We start from the raw sequence: 15914 nt of genomic DNA on the forward strand, positions 1-15914 counted from the left end.
GCTGCCCATTGCGCCAACCGTCTGTCTAAAACCCAGTTGAATAAAGGTTTGCGGTATTTCATGTCCTGTTGTCGATTTAAACCAAAGTTAACTTTTTAAAATAAGATTCTTATTTAATCAACTTAATAAACTCAACTAGACTAAAAAAATAACAGATGCATAAGACGGTAAAACTTTTAAAAAGTTGTCAAAGTTTAACGTTATATACAATGGTAGATATCCAGTAACTTACTCGTAGATATGGCGTTAGTTTACCTGAAAACTAACACTAATACTACAGATCGGATGATACATATATAGTAATGTTTGTTAAGAGTAAGAGAGGAGTAAGACAATAAAGTCGAGATTTCAACAGTTTCCCAACACCCGATATCTTATTTAGCGGGAATTAGATGCAGCAAACAAATCCCATGTGCAAGTGGGTATGTCTCACCCCCACGCTGGCGGGCCGCGATAAGACTGCTCCCGAATTGATGTTTGAACTGCCATTAATTCCCCCAACTCCGACAGATGTCGCGTTAGTCTATTATTTTTGTCACATACCAATTTTCTATTTTGTTTTGCGAGTGATTTATAATTTTGGCATCTTATCAGATGATTGGTAACTTTTAATTTATCCGTCTAGGCTAAATTTAAAGTTTGTTAGAGTGTAGGCAATACTACACTCTAACATACTTTTTAAAACGTACACTATCCTCATCCGTCTATATCGTCGTTAGGCTGTACCTATTATTCCCGTTGGAATAAAAAATCTTTTCTTGGAATCCTTTTGAAATGGTATACTAAATAGTAACTAGAAGTAACTAAACAGCTTGCTTTTCTTAATAATTTTAACGCCACTGCTAGTACGATCTAGTGTGCTGCACGTAGTCTATACCTTTTTTTCCACACAACGGAGGAGGTAGCAATAAAGCTTTTCCACCACACCTAGTCTATCCTAACGATAGAAGTTCAATCTGAGAAATGCCATAAAAGTATCAGAGATGACTCATGCTTCTTGTCTTTTGATTTAATGTAGGTTTACTCGTATTTGGCAGATGTCCGATTTTATTCGTTTCCGAGTCGATTTCAATTTACCAGGAGTCCATATTTTGGCAAAGTTGAATGAATAAATGTTTCCCCTCTTATTATAAGAAGCACCTACTCATCGCCCTGTTACATTATGAGTATGGAACATATTTTCAGAATAACTTAAGCCACGAGAGTGTTCCGAAGAGTTGTTTGCTTTGATACCTCCTTCCCTGTTCTCTGACCGCACCTCACGCCGTAGAAATAAATTCCACCCTCATCATCTGGATACCTACTGTTCGAAATACCACATCATTTCTACCGCGCACTTGCAATTTATGGAACAATCTCCCATCTGATGTGTTTCCTCAAAAATACAATCTAGGGTTATTCAAGGGGCGGATAAACAAATTCCTTTAAAGCCGGCAACGCATCGGTGGCTCCTCTGGTGCTGCAGATGTTTAAGGGCGGCGAATCACTTATCATAAGGTGACCCACTTGCTCGTTTGTCCGCTATTAATATAAAAAAAGCCCTCCTCTTCCTCGACTAAGACGGCCAGTAGCGTCCTCTTTGTTACTACTACCATTTAATGCTATTACCAACCAGTTGTGTACGTATGAGGAACCCCTCCTGTTGGGAGAGGCCGCATTTATAATATTAGTGAGTATTTTTGTCTCGCCCGTCATATTATTACATCTCATTGAACTCGACGGCGTGAGGTTGCGTATGCATTGCAGTTCCAAACGGTTCCTTTAACTCTAATAAGATCCCGATTCAACGTCGCGGACTCCCTAAAGTAATAAACCACTGGTACTGTGTGGCTACGTTTTCATTCCACGTAGCGACCCGAATAATTTATAAGAAGGACGGATACAAGTGGCTGTACAGAATACAGTCTCGTAATTTACTCCTATTTGTAAAGCAATCTTGTTTCCTTTTTAACTAGTTTGTATAAAAACCATTATCTATAAACCGTAGTTTTTTTAAAAACGTACACGTTTTATATACGTACACGTCCGTAAGCTAAGTATACAGGTTTATACTTAGCTTACGTACAGTTGATTTTTGTATATCCAAGTAAATGATAAGCATAATAATTTATACCTATTGTGCAGATGTAATGTAACTTGTACCTATTTTATTAATAAACTATAAGTACAGCGAAATAAACAACAATTTTATGCTGACTATATCAGCATAAAATTGTTGTTTATTTCGAGGAAAACTAGAATCTGATTGAAATAGAGTTATATTCCACACCTCAGGCTCTAAGATTACCTAGTTGTATCATGTATGCTAGGTGAAAGCGTACTTTAACTTTTCTTTTGTCATAGATAAAAAAAGCAAACTGTTAAGTAGATTAAATTTAATTACAATGCAAGGATATTTTCGCAATTCTATTGTGTTCAAGAAACTACTTACAAATGTAAAGATAGTTATATATGATAAACTAGTATTAAATAATCCAAAGCCGTGTCGTGCAACAGTGGAAATAATGTCAATTGCGTATAGGAAATACGTCGAATTTGTAGAACAAATATAAATGGTTGAGGGTAGATCGGGGGTAGATAATTACATTTTTTGATCTTCGGGGGATGACGTCACACGGAGTGTCAAGTCTTTGTGCTAGTGTTTTGATAGTGTCAAAGATAGTGGACGTGGGTAAACAATATATTGATATGTTGCGGAGAGTCTACGTTCAGAACTGTTTTGTTAAGTCGTCACAAAATAAGCTATTTTATTTATAGGTATGTTCATTATTACTCTATACCTACATGTTTTTTTGTCATTCTATGACTATAAAAGATTTTGTATAGACATATTGACGGACAACGGCTCAAACGGCTGGACATAAAAGTTTGAAATTTTAAGCTAAAATTATCTTAGCATCCTAGAGGTATACCAACAAAGAATTTTCTCTTAAGTTTACAGGAGATAAAAGTCTGACATTTTCAAATCATATCTTAAATTTAGTATTTCAGTCTAAAAAACTTTAGAAAAGTGTGTCAATTTAAATTTATGTGCGTAACTTTGCTATTTTGACTATTTTTTTCTCTACAAAAATTAAATAATAGTTTTAAGTTTAAGATGGCTACTGGATATCTTGTTGGAAAAGTTACATTGGCAGCTAGTTTTGCGAAACAATAGTTTCCGAATAGTTAGATAATAGAAAAATCCTACTGGTAGGCAATTTAGTTTTCTTTTACTAGAACAAAACCGGTTTTCTTTTCAGTTTCTTTAAATTCACAACCATGCTCCAGGGAGCATGCCGTTAGAAAATAACTCCCGAACTTGTGACGTTTATGCGATTTTTACCGTCGTACGTAGGAAAATTATATTCAAAAGCAATTGCCTTTACGACAACTCGCTTATATTCGTAGCTATGTACTTTTAGTATAAGAACGCTCCCCGTTATTATTCTATGATATTCCTAACCTGGTTGTTGTTGGACAAAATTTGGATATCTACAACCTTTGAATAAAAATCTTTATTGAGTATTGCTACAAAGCTTATTACTTAAAGTTTTTAAAATCTTGATTAACTCTTCTTGAGTTACTCCGAACTCAACTCAACTCGCGAATTACAGAACTATACTCGGATTATGTCTCTGCGTGTCTTTTCTAACTACGCGGGAGATATTAGAGTGCAAATGTGTGTGCACCAAAAAAGGTGTTCTCTCTAAGTCTCTATTCCCTTGCTCTTTTAGTCCGATGGGACGGAAGCTTAACGTACTCTTCAAAGCACGGGATCGCCTATGCAAATTTAATAACCGCCAATTTCAAAACTCCCCGTAGGTACGTAAGATTTATTTTGTATATTATTCATAAACATATTCGTCAGTCATCGTAGTACCCACATGCTACGCTTACTTTGGGGCTAGATGCGTGTAATGTGTTATTTATTCGTCGTATATAATTGTATATATGTTATTTATTCGTCGTATATAATTGTATATATGTTATAAATCAAACCCTGGACCTGGATTTGCAGTCAAACATGCTCACCAATAGACCGATGAGCCATACCTTACATCAAACACCGAGTATACACGATTTGAGAAGATAAATTGCAATATATTAACGAAATTCTGCTCGTAATGCAAAATATATGCAGAAATAGCTCGTAATCTTCGAGACAGACTAAGGATAACATAATTATTTTATCATCTTTTATCTCTCACGTTCACGATTCCCTTAGAATTAAAATAATGAAAAACGCGGATGAAATCGCGGATATCAGTTAGTTTGCTATAATTCACTAAAATCTCTGCTTGTTGGTCCGGGCTATTTTAAAACTGCTGAACCCATTTCGAAGGGGCTTCGTATGTATTAGTAAAATTCTTCGAATGTGTAAGTAAAAAAAATCACAAAGAGTAACATAAGCTACGTTTTGCTTTGGAAAAATACTAAAATCCCTAAGAGACTCTAATGGGTTTGGAAGGTTGTCCAAAAGAACCAAGTTTTTAAAAGTAGGGAAATTTCAATTTAGAAAATCAGTTCCTTTTATATTGTTGTTCTCCACTAAGAAATCGTTTTATGTGGAAATAGGGATACGAAGATCGTGTGAATGTCCTATGCTTTTGAAATTATTATATCATTAAAATCTGCTATTACAATTATTTAGATACGAATAGGTAGTAGCAGAAAATGTAGTAGAATAGGTATAAAATAACCACACACTTTTGTTTTTAAAACAACCTGTAGAGTTCAGAAGGAAATTTTTACGAGAAATTTTACGTATTAGAAAATCGGACGCGAAAGTAACTAAGTAGATCTTTATCAATAATGTGCTAGAGAAAAATAAACTTATAGCTTAAAGCGTCTAAAATCAAAACTATAGCGAAATATTGTAACGTCTACATTACATAACTAACTTTAGTTCGCGCGAATTCTTCCACGTATGGTATTGTTCTTTTTTTAAACTTATGAAAATAAATGCATTTAAATAAAGATAAAGAAATATATAGCTTGAGTTATTATTTATTGTGAACCTTAAAACACGAAAACCTGTCAATAATTTTTCTAAATTCTTCTAGCCATCAAGCCTTGACTGTAATCTCACCGGGTGGTAAGTAATGAGGCAATCTAATATGATATCGGACTAACCTAAGACATGACAGTTCTATTAACCCATACCTTATCGGGTTCTACACTACATCGCTAATTCGCTCTTTGCCGGTAGGGTGTGTATGTACATAGTACATTAGCCACGTTGGATGCCTCAAAGACTAGAAATAATTAATAAATTAAAAACGCCCAAATTATCGGCGACGAACCTCGAGACCGCCAAGTTATAAAACAACAGTGCTGATCGCTGAGCCATGCTGGTAATCCATTACTAAGTATTATTTTCTTGTTGTATATTGCTGACCTGTTTTTTTTAAACCGATTGACGTTTGTCTTTTTTTTTTTTACAAAAAAATAATTTCCGGACTAGTGGAAGGGAAAAAGAATACCTTAATAAGTAATAAAACTTACCCAATAATTTCATAACTTCTGCCTGGCTGATAAGCACGTTGAGATGGCCCGTTGCCAGGGGCAACGCGAGCCAGACCGCCCAAACGATAACGAGCCTTTTGGACGCCATTATACACTGTTCGATTATTTTAGTTTCACTTTCGAATACATTTTCACATCGTCCACTCGAAACTAACTATGTAGTCTCCATTTTTTTTATCAGTCCAAAGTCGATTTAATACCTGTGCAGCCTAAACAAAACTTATATTGAAATAAAATCTAATCTTATATAATGAAATAACAATTAAAAAGGAACAAAATACATGTCAATTTAAATTCAACATGTTTTATTCAGTTAAGTTAAAAAAAAACGAATATTAAATGGTTATTATCCAAATAATTTAATTAAAATATTTAAGACAAGTTTTATAAAACAATAAACAAGTTAAATTGTTTTTAAAAAGTAAACTAACTAAAACCTCGTCGGAACGCGTAATTCGAATTCGGAACCGTTCGAATTTCGAACGTGAAGCGCGCGCTTCGCGTCCGTTCGCGCCGCACTGCCGTCGCCGCCGTTTGGATACACTGAGCCAACAAGTTAGTTTCTGACATGCGCACTTAACCCCAGCCCTCTCGGATAAACTATGAATAATATGGGTATGAACTATGGCAAGCATGAAAATTTCATATTAAAGTTTCAATATCATTTTATTTCGTCAGTAATTTCTGATTAAAAAACGGTGAAAGACAAGAACAATTTAATATTTATGTTGTACCCACAGAGTATTATAAACTGTGTGACATAATTAACATCATCATAATCACTGAAATCACTTTTACATATTCGGTTTTAAATTAATTTTTCAGGTACAATAATTGGCCCAGATTACAACAAAAATAATTAGTAATATTTTTTATTTTACTTTTTCCCTTTAAAAAGCAAGTTTTAAACAAAAGTAAATAATTATAAAAAAAATTACCGCATCAGAAACTGTAACTTATTCATAATAAAAGTTCTGCAAACAATGTTACTTTTGTTTTATTAAGATCTAAAGCATGCTTGCTATATTTTCGCAGCACATGTCTGAAATAGTTTCAAAAAAAAGATCGTCGTCAGATCGTCTTGAAGAAATCTACCAGAGATTCCTTCAAAATTCTTGTCATAACTTCTTCACTCGATGGACGGCCCATTATTATAACAATGTCTGCAAGTAAACAGAATTATATCAATTTTATTTTTGTAACAAGTCAATCATTATCCTTATAACCAATTGCATGGTATCTATTGGTACCAAAAGACAGAAAGAGGTAGGAAAGTATCTTACCGGAAACAGACGATTGATTGATTTTCTCGAGTGATTCTTACCGTAGACAGACCGGCAGGTTGATTACGTATCTCGCAACAGGCTAGCGACAGGCATAAATCTTGCAATCACTGCTGTGAAACGTCACTTTTCCATAAAATAAATAAACAAAAGTGAGCCATAAATCAAAAGAAGAAGAAGAAGAAACAAAAGTGACGTTTGACAGTAGTGATTGTAATCACCCTGCGGAAGTATCAAAAAAGTAGAGACATATTTATATGTTAAAAAATTATATACCGATTAAGATATATATAGAAGAAAGATTATTGTTATGCTATTTGCTCTTTTGCAATAATAAGACATAATTAATAAAAATTCAATATCGTACATTTAAAACAAAAACGTGTACAATAAATTCGAAATTCAAAAATCTCGCAAGCACTGTAGCTCGAAACTCAGCGTCACAGCTTCATTATTCAATAGACGTTCCTTTTTTAAAACATAAAAAAATAAGCAAGCGAAAAGTTTGCGACGACACGACGTGCATACTCCACGCCCGCGTGAGTTTCTACAATTTTCCGTAAGAGCGCGCTTTCGAGCGTAGGTGCATCCGTAGCGAATATGGTAGCGAATACATAATGCGAAATATGCTAGTAATTATGTTTTTGAAACTTAAATTCAATATGAAATGCAAGTACGTTTGAAACGGCAAATAGAAATATCATGAATAAGACAGTATTTATACTCGAGTTGTTTTGTATGAGAAACGTTTTGAAAATGTTATATTCACGGTTTTATTTCGAGGACTTTATTTTTAATTGAAGAGAATTTAAAGCAGAGTTCTAATTAGAATAATTTTTTTCTCTTATAAATAATTTAAAGTAGTTAATTAGAGCCTGCTAATTCGCTTTGGAGCAACGACAGATTATAATTTTATAATATCCTCTGTTGTATGAAATAGAAGATATGTACACGCGCAGTTGTACATATCTTCTTTTTCATACGACAGAAGAAATCGAGTTGTATAAGTCTAGTTAGATTTATATAACTCGATTAGACTTAGATTATTATACATCAGTTGATGTATATATATAGTACAATATTATATTTACTAATGGTGTATTTTCTTTAACATAATTTTGTATATTTAAGTATATGTTAAGCTTGCACTTGACGCTACATAATATATCATGCACAGCGGAGAGCAATAAAAAAATGGGGAATAAGTTTGGGCGCGCTTGCCTATAAAATGTATATTTACTCGCCTTCTTCTGAAGTAGCAGGAAACGCAGATACCTGAAAAGCATTTCACACCTTAGCGGTTCCTAACAAATGTTTATCTATGCGTATTTTTTTTATAAGTCAAAATTTATTATTGTTCTACCTAGTTTCCATCCCTTATAACCTCTCCTCTGGCTAGGGCTACTCGTTTTCATAAATCAGTTTTAATTATAGCAAAGTAGAAACTCTGCGAATATATAAATAAACTAAGTACGAGTATATTAAAATAATTGGCAGAAGGAAAGTATAACGCAGTTTTATTCTTGTTTATGAAGCAGAGCTATCCATCATTGTCGTTGCTCTAGCTTAATTACTTATACATTCACCGCAAGCTGGAAGGTAATAGTTGGTAACTTGCTTTATTTGGAACTTAAAATGCACGTATTTATTTCTTCACAAACACGTATTTTCTTCGCTATACGATTTAAACTACCATCAATCCAAAGTTGTTTTTTTAAAAGTGTGTATATTTGCGACCACAGGACCGATCTCCGATGAAATTTGCAAAGATATAGTATCCTGACGCATATAAAAAATCTTCCCCATGAATAAAGCTATCCGGTCCAGCACAGACACGGGTGTCACATCATGAGAAGGCCAAGTGCTAGACTTTGCGCCTTTGGGAACATTATGGAGAACTCTCAGGCATGCAGGCTACACCATATTTTATTTCACCTTTAAGCAAGTGAATTATTATAATTGCTGTAGTCTGAAGAGGCCGAGTAAATACCACTAAGCTATCACGGATTTCTATGCATCTATTAGATTTTTTAATTTCATTAAAATCTACTTGTTTTTTTGACTTAACTGCTTATTTTCATTATCGATATTAAATAAATAAATAATTTGAATATAATTCATATATTTTTGCGTTCTGATTATAACTGTAATTTCTTTTTTAATGTTTTTATTTCATATGATATGATTGTGAGTTGCACGGATTAATGGTAAATTAGGTAATACACTGTTTCAATAAAAAAAGCACATCGTAACATCTGATTATCTACGTGTATTTATGCAAAAAATCTTATTATTATTATATACAATTATTCCGTCCATAACCCATTTTACCAAAGATTTCTGTAGAAAGTTGTGGATATACCCAGCTAACTAGTGAAAAACTAAACTTCCGTTTATTAAGCCAGTTCATTCGTCAGTGCCGAGGTTCTGCGATTACTTATACATTCAAAACAAGCGGTAAACGTTCTAGGATGTTGTATGATGCATGAGGTTAAAGGAGGAACCGTATTGTTTTCAATGTACGGAAGAAAATTCATGAATGAATTACTTATTGAATTCCATGACCCAGATTTTCAGCCCGCAGGACTACAATGCCTAGCACCGAATAGCCCAATTGATATAATGATTATGAAAAATTGTTGCCGATTCTCTCTTCATTCGATAGTCTTGCGGTACATGATATTACTTATATAAATGTGGTTTAAGAAGTTGGATAGAAGCAGGCGTTACTTTGCGGAATGTCAGTCTTAACAATTATTCATTGTAAAAACAACATCTCCTGAGGATGCTCCGGTTTCGGAGCGAAACGTGCGTAGAGGGTATATTACCGAAGATCTGTTTGGTGTGGAGTATAAGGATTGAAGAAATTATAAATTACACCACACAGATTCTCCTGCTTTTCGCGGAGTATAGCAAATTAAGCTTAATTTTGATAAAAAGTTTAAGAAGTTTATTTTCTCAAAAGAATTTACAATTTCACTCTATGTCTCAAACCCAATACCCAATATTTTTATGTAGGTAATATTAAAACTACAAACAACGGCATGTACAAAACAATCGGAAATTATATAAAAAAGAATATAATTTATAAATAATTCGTACTGTTATACATAGCCAGCACCGCACAGGACCTTTGTAATTGACATAACCAGAGGTTTTGTCAATCACAAAGGTTTAAAGTTTTTTTTTTTAAATAATGAAGTTTTGTTATATTTCTAATGTAGTTAGGTAATTGATTATACTTCGAAGCTTATGTTTTTCTTACCGTAATTTGTTCGTGGTTTGTTTAAGCAAATGTTATTAGCACTACGAAGTTGTAATCCGCGTTCCTTTTTAGTTTATTAAATAAATAGCGTAATATGATTTCTAAGGCAATTTAAGAACATACCGATGCTTAAAGCAGCTGGCAGCTTTCACCTCTTACAAGGTAGAAAAATTATGAAAAAAGGTTGGTTTATAATCGTTGCTCTTTCCCGACATCAATAGGTTGGAACGGTGCCGCCTTCTTTTATCATCATCATCATCAACATCATCATCATATCAACCCATTACCGAACCACTATAGGGCACAGGTCTCCTCCTACATTGAGAAGGGGGTAAGGCCGAACATTATGGAGAACTCTCATGCAGATTTCCTAATGCAGTTTTCCTTAACCGTTGAAGCATGTGATACTTTAATTGCTTACGCACACAACTTAAAAAAGTTAGAGGTGCCTGCTAGGATTCGAACTCGGCACCCCGAATGTGAAGATATAGTCCTAGCAGTGGGCTATCAACGCTTTAAAAAAAATAATATCTAAATTAGTAACTACAAAATGTGCCCATCAAATGACTATGATTTTAAATTTAAGTCAAAGGAAATGCTTGTCTTTTGTGTATTAAAATTACAGAATATAAAATAAGGGTTCAATCTATAATTCGATGGCATCTTTTCAAGTTTCCAAATTAATTTCACAACAACGAGCTACTGAATAAGCACGCTGCAAAATTACAATTATATAGGAAGAATCTTTATCTGGGCAGTGACGCGTAGTTCAGCTGCAGTGGTTCGTCGAATGTGGATCAGTCTTAAATACAAATAAAATACAATTTAAATCCGTAATGTTATTATTCAAAATTCGAAATGCGTTGTGACCCCCTTGAATTGTAGGAAAAGTGTGTTAAAAATTGAAAGGCTTTCCTCGATGGAGTCTAAAGGGAATTAATTGAGTTTGTCTCAAGGGAGCGGCTCTTCCGTTTTGCATTAGACCCATTCGCGCATCGCTAATAAAATTATCTCCTCTTTTATGTAACGGCAGAGCAAATATTATATTTAGATCCAGAGTTTGTGTTTTATGACATTTATATAGCGTATAGTAACGTGTGTGTAGTTTCCGTGTTGTGAATGCAGATGTCACCAACTAGCTAAGGGGATAAATCTAGCGGAGAATGGACCGAAGCGTCCTCTATGTTACTACCACCATATACTGCGATTACCAATCCGTCTGTCCAGCTTGGTGACAATGGGCAAATCTTGACGTTGGAGGAGGCCTTTAGTCCAGTTTTGGACTGGTATAGGCTATTGATGAATATAGCCTTATAGAACCTGAAAAAATGTTGATAGCCCAGTATTCAATGCCTGGCCTAATACTTTATACCTTTTTTTAATTAATGATAGGCCAGCGCTTGACGACAATCATGCCCGTTACAAAGCAATGATGAGGTCTAGGTTGGAACACGCTTGCCTAGAAAAAGTCTATTCAATCATGACTTGAACGTACTCAAATTATACGTGGCAGGAAATACAGTAGCCGGAAGGACGTTCCATGACTTGAGCTTTTTAAAGAAAGACAGCGGAAAAAACCTACATACCTGAGAGTTCTCCAGCACGGCTAGCATGGGCAGGAGACAATTATATCCCCGGGAAAAGGATGTAAATTTATCTTCTCATAAGTGGAAATAATATCCAAATAATATATGGGTAATAAATAGTAAAGGGGGGTAAATTTCTCCGATCCTTGTTCCAGTGACTTAGCAGGTGGGCAGGTTAATTATATCCCTTGTCAGGACATATAATCGGGGGGGATATAATTTTTATCTCCCGCCCGTGCTAGCCCTGCATGATGTGTTAAGTCCTACTAATACGCACTGGGCCAATAAAGCCCTGATATATCCTACTCTCTAATGACTGAGGAGTAGGATATTTCTGGGATTTAATGGGCTTTATAGTAGTGACTATAGATACTCTGCATCTGTCAACAATTTAGTATATTTTCCATATAGACTTAATAGCCTTTACCTTAAACAATGGCTATGATTTTTTCATTCAAAACTCAGGATTTTACAATTTAAAAGAGAGTATAGAGACCCTTACCGCTATCCAACTCAACTAATATTGCAAACCAAATACATTATCTCATATTTCGCCAGGCCTGTGTAAATATTGGCGGTTCGAGCCGTAAATCTCCTGTTACCAGAGGTACTTCGGCCCGGATGGCATTACTTGGCCAAATAAACGGATATTCGTAAAATGTTATGGAGATTTTGATATGCCTAGTAGAAGTATTATTAATTATTTTCATTGGAGGAAAAGATTTTGAGCTTTGTCCTTCAACGCTGCTCGAGCCCATTTTGAAAAAATAAATTTACACTTTGAAAAGCAATGATATCATCTTACCCACAGGACATCTATTGCATGACATACTTTGTCGAACAGTGGACGTCCTTTTATCCCGCAACGCAAAAACTACGGGGTGTTATAAGTTTGACGTGCAGTGGCGTGCATAGAGGGTATGTACAGGGCACGCAGATGATATAAAATGAAGATAATCTCCAGTACGAGTTTAAAAAAAAACTTTATTATAGGCATTGTAAGAGTTATAAAAAGCCTACCCTTAAGTATTTATAACTCGTACTGGAGATTTTCTTCATTTTATATCATCTGCATATCCTGTGCATACCCTCTATGCACGCCACTGTTGACGTGCCTGTCTGTGTGTGTATGTGTCTGTGGCATCGTTACTTCAAAACGGATGAATCGATTTTGATTTAATTTATTTTGTTTGAAAGGTAAATTTATCGGGAGTGTTCTTAGCTATATTTGATTAAAATTCGGTCCAAGATGGCTGCTGCCACAAAATGGCGGATTGCATATTTTTTAACAAACAATGTGTTATCAACTGAAGGGGGTAGATTAGTAAAATATATACATTGTGCCAAATTTCAAATACAAGATGGCGATCACCACAAAAAAGCGGAAAACATTTTTTTTACGACAGACGAGTGCTGTGGCAGTTGGCGTTAGAAGTTTAAACTGATAGACAGTGTCGAACCGTAACCGTAAACGAAACAGTATGTATGTCAGATAGAAGCCAAGCTTGGTTAAGATCGTTTGTTAGAGGCAGTTATTTCGAAATAACAGACAAGCACTTTAATTTTATACAATTGTAGGTATTGATATGAAACAATTGCTTATGCACATGCGAGGAAATACATATGCATAAGTATTTAAGCCTGACCATAAATAAGCGTTTATTAAAAACGCACACGGGCTGCAAAATATGAAAGAGTTCGAATATTGTTCCAATAAAGTAGACAAAGCAAATTGCTCGGTGCGGTTCCGTTTATTTCACTCGACAATACGAGCTAAATAGTGTGGCTGCTATCCTAGTAACTACCCTTAGCGTGAGACCGTAAACCGTAATACGTAAAAAACTGTTTTTGGGCATCGAAACATTTTAACGTTTTGACTAATTTGGAACATAATACATTCGGCTCTAATGATATTTATTTAACTCACGTTCACGGTTCGGCTACGAACTCTGGACAAATGCACTTAAATTTTTTAAGCATCATTCACCAGTATAATTTTCCTTACACTTCATAAAATCGAATGGTTTATAAATGAAATTATTTTAAACTTTGTAGTTTTTCGTTACGCAAAAATGATTTAACGTAATATAAACATGGCCATCCTAATCTGTTTCTAAATGCAGGTTGTCAAAAAGTATTCTAAGTTTCTTGGGAACTATTTGTTTTCTTTGCATAAAAAGAAGCGTATGTTATTCTCGGTCTTTTCAAGTAACTCAAGCTAATTGGTTGCTTAGTTAAATTTGGCATAAAGTTGCAAGCTGGCATAAAGAAATGACATACAAATCTAGTGCATTTATAATATTAGTAATATTAATATTTTTAATATTTTTTGTTTATTGTTCAATAAAACATAGGTAAAATTTACATTACATCTGAACAATAGGTATAACTTCTTCTTCTTCTTCTGGGCAGTTTCCGCACGTAAGCGCTTCGCTTGTTGTACGTGAAATTTCCCAATGTTGCTCGCTACTCCAGCCATCCAAGCTCGTTCCAGAATTCTGTCCTCTGTCTCGCCCAGGTTGCTGAGGATTTCTGGGATAGTGGCTGGTGATCCCAGGTAGATCTCGCGTTGCTCTGTCACGCCCGTGCACTCCAGCATCACGTGCGTAGGTGTTTCATTCTTCTCCATGCATGCTCTGCAAAGAGGACTGTCGGTGACACCTATAATGGAAAGATGTCTGTTTAAGGAGCTATGTCCTGTTATGAGTCCCACCACCTTCCTAAGTTTGCTTCTATCCAGGCGGAGTAGTTTGTTAGTTAGGTGTTGGTTTAGGTTAGGGAAAGCTATTTTGGTTTGTTTACAATCTTTTGCATTGGCCCAAAGTAGGGAATGCTCCCTATGTGTTTGTTCATGTAGCCATGTTTTGTACTCACTGAACGGAATCGGTACGATCGGTTCTGGTCCTACTACCTTCAGTGTTTTGGCTTGGCGAGCTAGTGAGTCCGCCGCTTCGTTGCCTGGGTTCCCGTCATGCCCTTTGACCCACCTTAGGGTGATGTCATTAGAGGCAGCGAGTGTTTCCAGGGCGTTGTGGCAGTCGTATATGAGATTAGAGGTTGTGCTGCTGCTGGCCAGGGAACGGAGAACCGTTTGGCTGTCAGAGTTTATGATTATTTTATTGTTCATTACCTTTCTGTTTGTCATCGCTATGGCTGCAGTGGTGATGCCGACGCACTCTGCTTGGAAGACAGAATTGTTCTTACCAAGTGGGTAGCTGATCCTCATGTTTAGCTCCGGGCATACTATACCGGATCCTGTGCCTGTTTTGCTTTTGGAACCGTCCGTGTATACTTCGATGGTGTTTTGTTCTGTTTTACTACTTTGTTCTTTTCCTATGTTTATTTTGTATTGCATGTCTAATATGTAGCGTTTGCTAATTTTGTCGCATTTCCACTCTAGTTGTGGTTGTCTTTTGTACGCCTCTTCCAGGATTTTGGTGTGTGCTGTGCTGGTGTTCTTCCAGAGTCCTGAGGCTTTGAGTCTCAGGGCTGCAAGTGTAGCCTCCTTTTTGATATATAAGTGGAGCGGCGGGATGTCCAGTATGGTTTCAAGCGCCGTTGTTGGTGTCGTGCTCATGCCGCCAGTGATGGCTAGGCACGCTTGTCGTTGAAGTTTTTGTAGTTCTAGCTGGGTGGTTATGAGTTCTGTTCTTGGCCACCATATGAGTGCAGCATATGCCAGAGTATTCCTTACTACTGCTAGGTAAAGCCAGTTCATTATTTTAGGTTTTAGTCCCCAAGTTTTACCTAGCATGCGTTTACATTGGTGTAGTATAATAGTTGCTTTGTTTGTTTTGTCTTCTATGTGTCTTTTTCAGCTGAGCTTACTGTCCAAGGTGACTCCTAGGTATTTTACTTCATTAGACAGGGTGAGGCTCGTGTTGAACAGGGTGGGTAATTTTGGTATGTCCGGTTTCCTTTTGTTAGTGAAGAGAACCAGCTCTGTTTTCTTAGGGTTTACTGAAAGATCGTTTTCCTTACACCATCTTTCAATTAATCGCAGAGCTCTTTGCATGATTTCGCATAGCGTGCATTCTAGTTTACCGCTGATGAGAATAACAATATCATCTGCGTACCCTATAGTGTAAAATCCACTTGTGTTGAGCTTTGTTATAAGGTATAACTTATATTAATGTTATAATTTACACGGATATACAAAAGTAAGGATATGCATACAACCAAAAAAACATTTTCTCCATAAAAAAATTTGTTTTTCGTCTAAAAATAAGCTAAAATTTTAATAAATAAAAAAAGTGAACACGACTGAATCAG

At 35.6% G+C, this 15914-nt stretch overlaps 2 protein-coding genes across 2 annotated transcripts in view; both read right to left on the reverse strand.

Moving 5' to 3' along the window:
* The window catches only part of LOC120634562 (tyrosine-protein kinase Dnt), a 73038-nt gene extending 67035 nt beyond the window's left edge, over positions 1–6003 (reverse strand). The window contains exons 1-2 of the mRNA XM_039905264.1: positions 5940–6003; positions 5488–5717 (exon numbers count right to left, since the gene is read on the reverse strand). Of these exons, the coding sequence (XP_039761198.1) occupies positions 5488–5596 (109 nt within the window). The 5' untranslated portion in view covers positions 5597–5717; positions 5940–6003. The remainder of the gene's footprint in view (positions 1–5487; positions 5718–5939) is intronic.
* A 7568-nt stretch (positions 6004–13571) lies between these two features.
* LOC120630186 lies at positions 13572–15360 on the reverse strand. The gene is made up of 2 exons (XM_039899329.1): positions 14517–15360; positions 13572–13591 (listed from the first exon to the last, which is right to left on the reverse strand). Exons 1-2 carry the CDS (start codon positions 15358–15360, stop codon positions 13572–13574), a joined length of 864 nt encoding a protein of 287 aa, XP_039755263.1.
* Positions 15361–15914: the final 554 nt, after the last annotated feature.

The sequence above is a fragment of the Pararge aegeria genome, chromosome 2 (assembly GCF_905163445.1).
Source record: "Pararge aegeria chromosome 2, ilParAegt1.1, whole genome shotgun sequence".
Lineage (NCBI taxonomy): Eukaryota > Metazoa > Arthropoda > Insecta > Lepidoptera > Nymphalidae > Pararge > Pararge aegeria.

What these genes read in the sequence shown, in the direction of transcription:
- LOC120630186 (XM_039899329.1), bottom strand. Translation starts at nt 15,360, where the DNA reads ATGAACTGGCTTTACCTAGCAGTAGTAAGGAATACTCTGGCATATGCT. An exon ending in GATCGTACCGATTCCGTTCA is followed by an intron (nt 13,592 to 14,516) that starts GTGAGTACAAAA and finishes GCATTTGTCCAG; the next exon opens with AGTTCGTAGCCGAACCGTGA.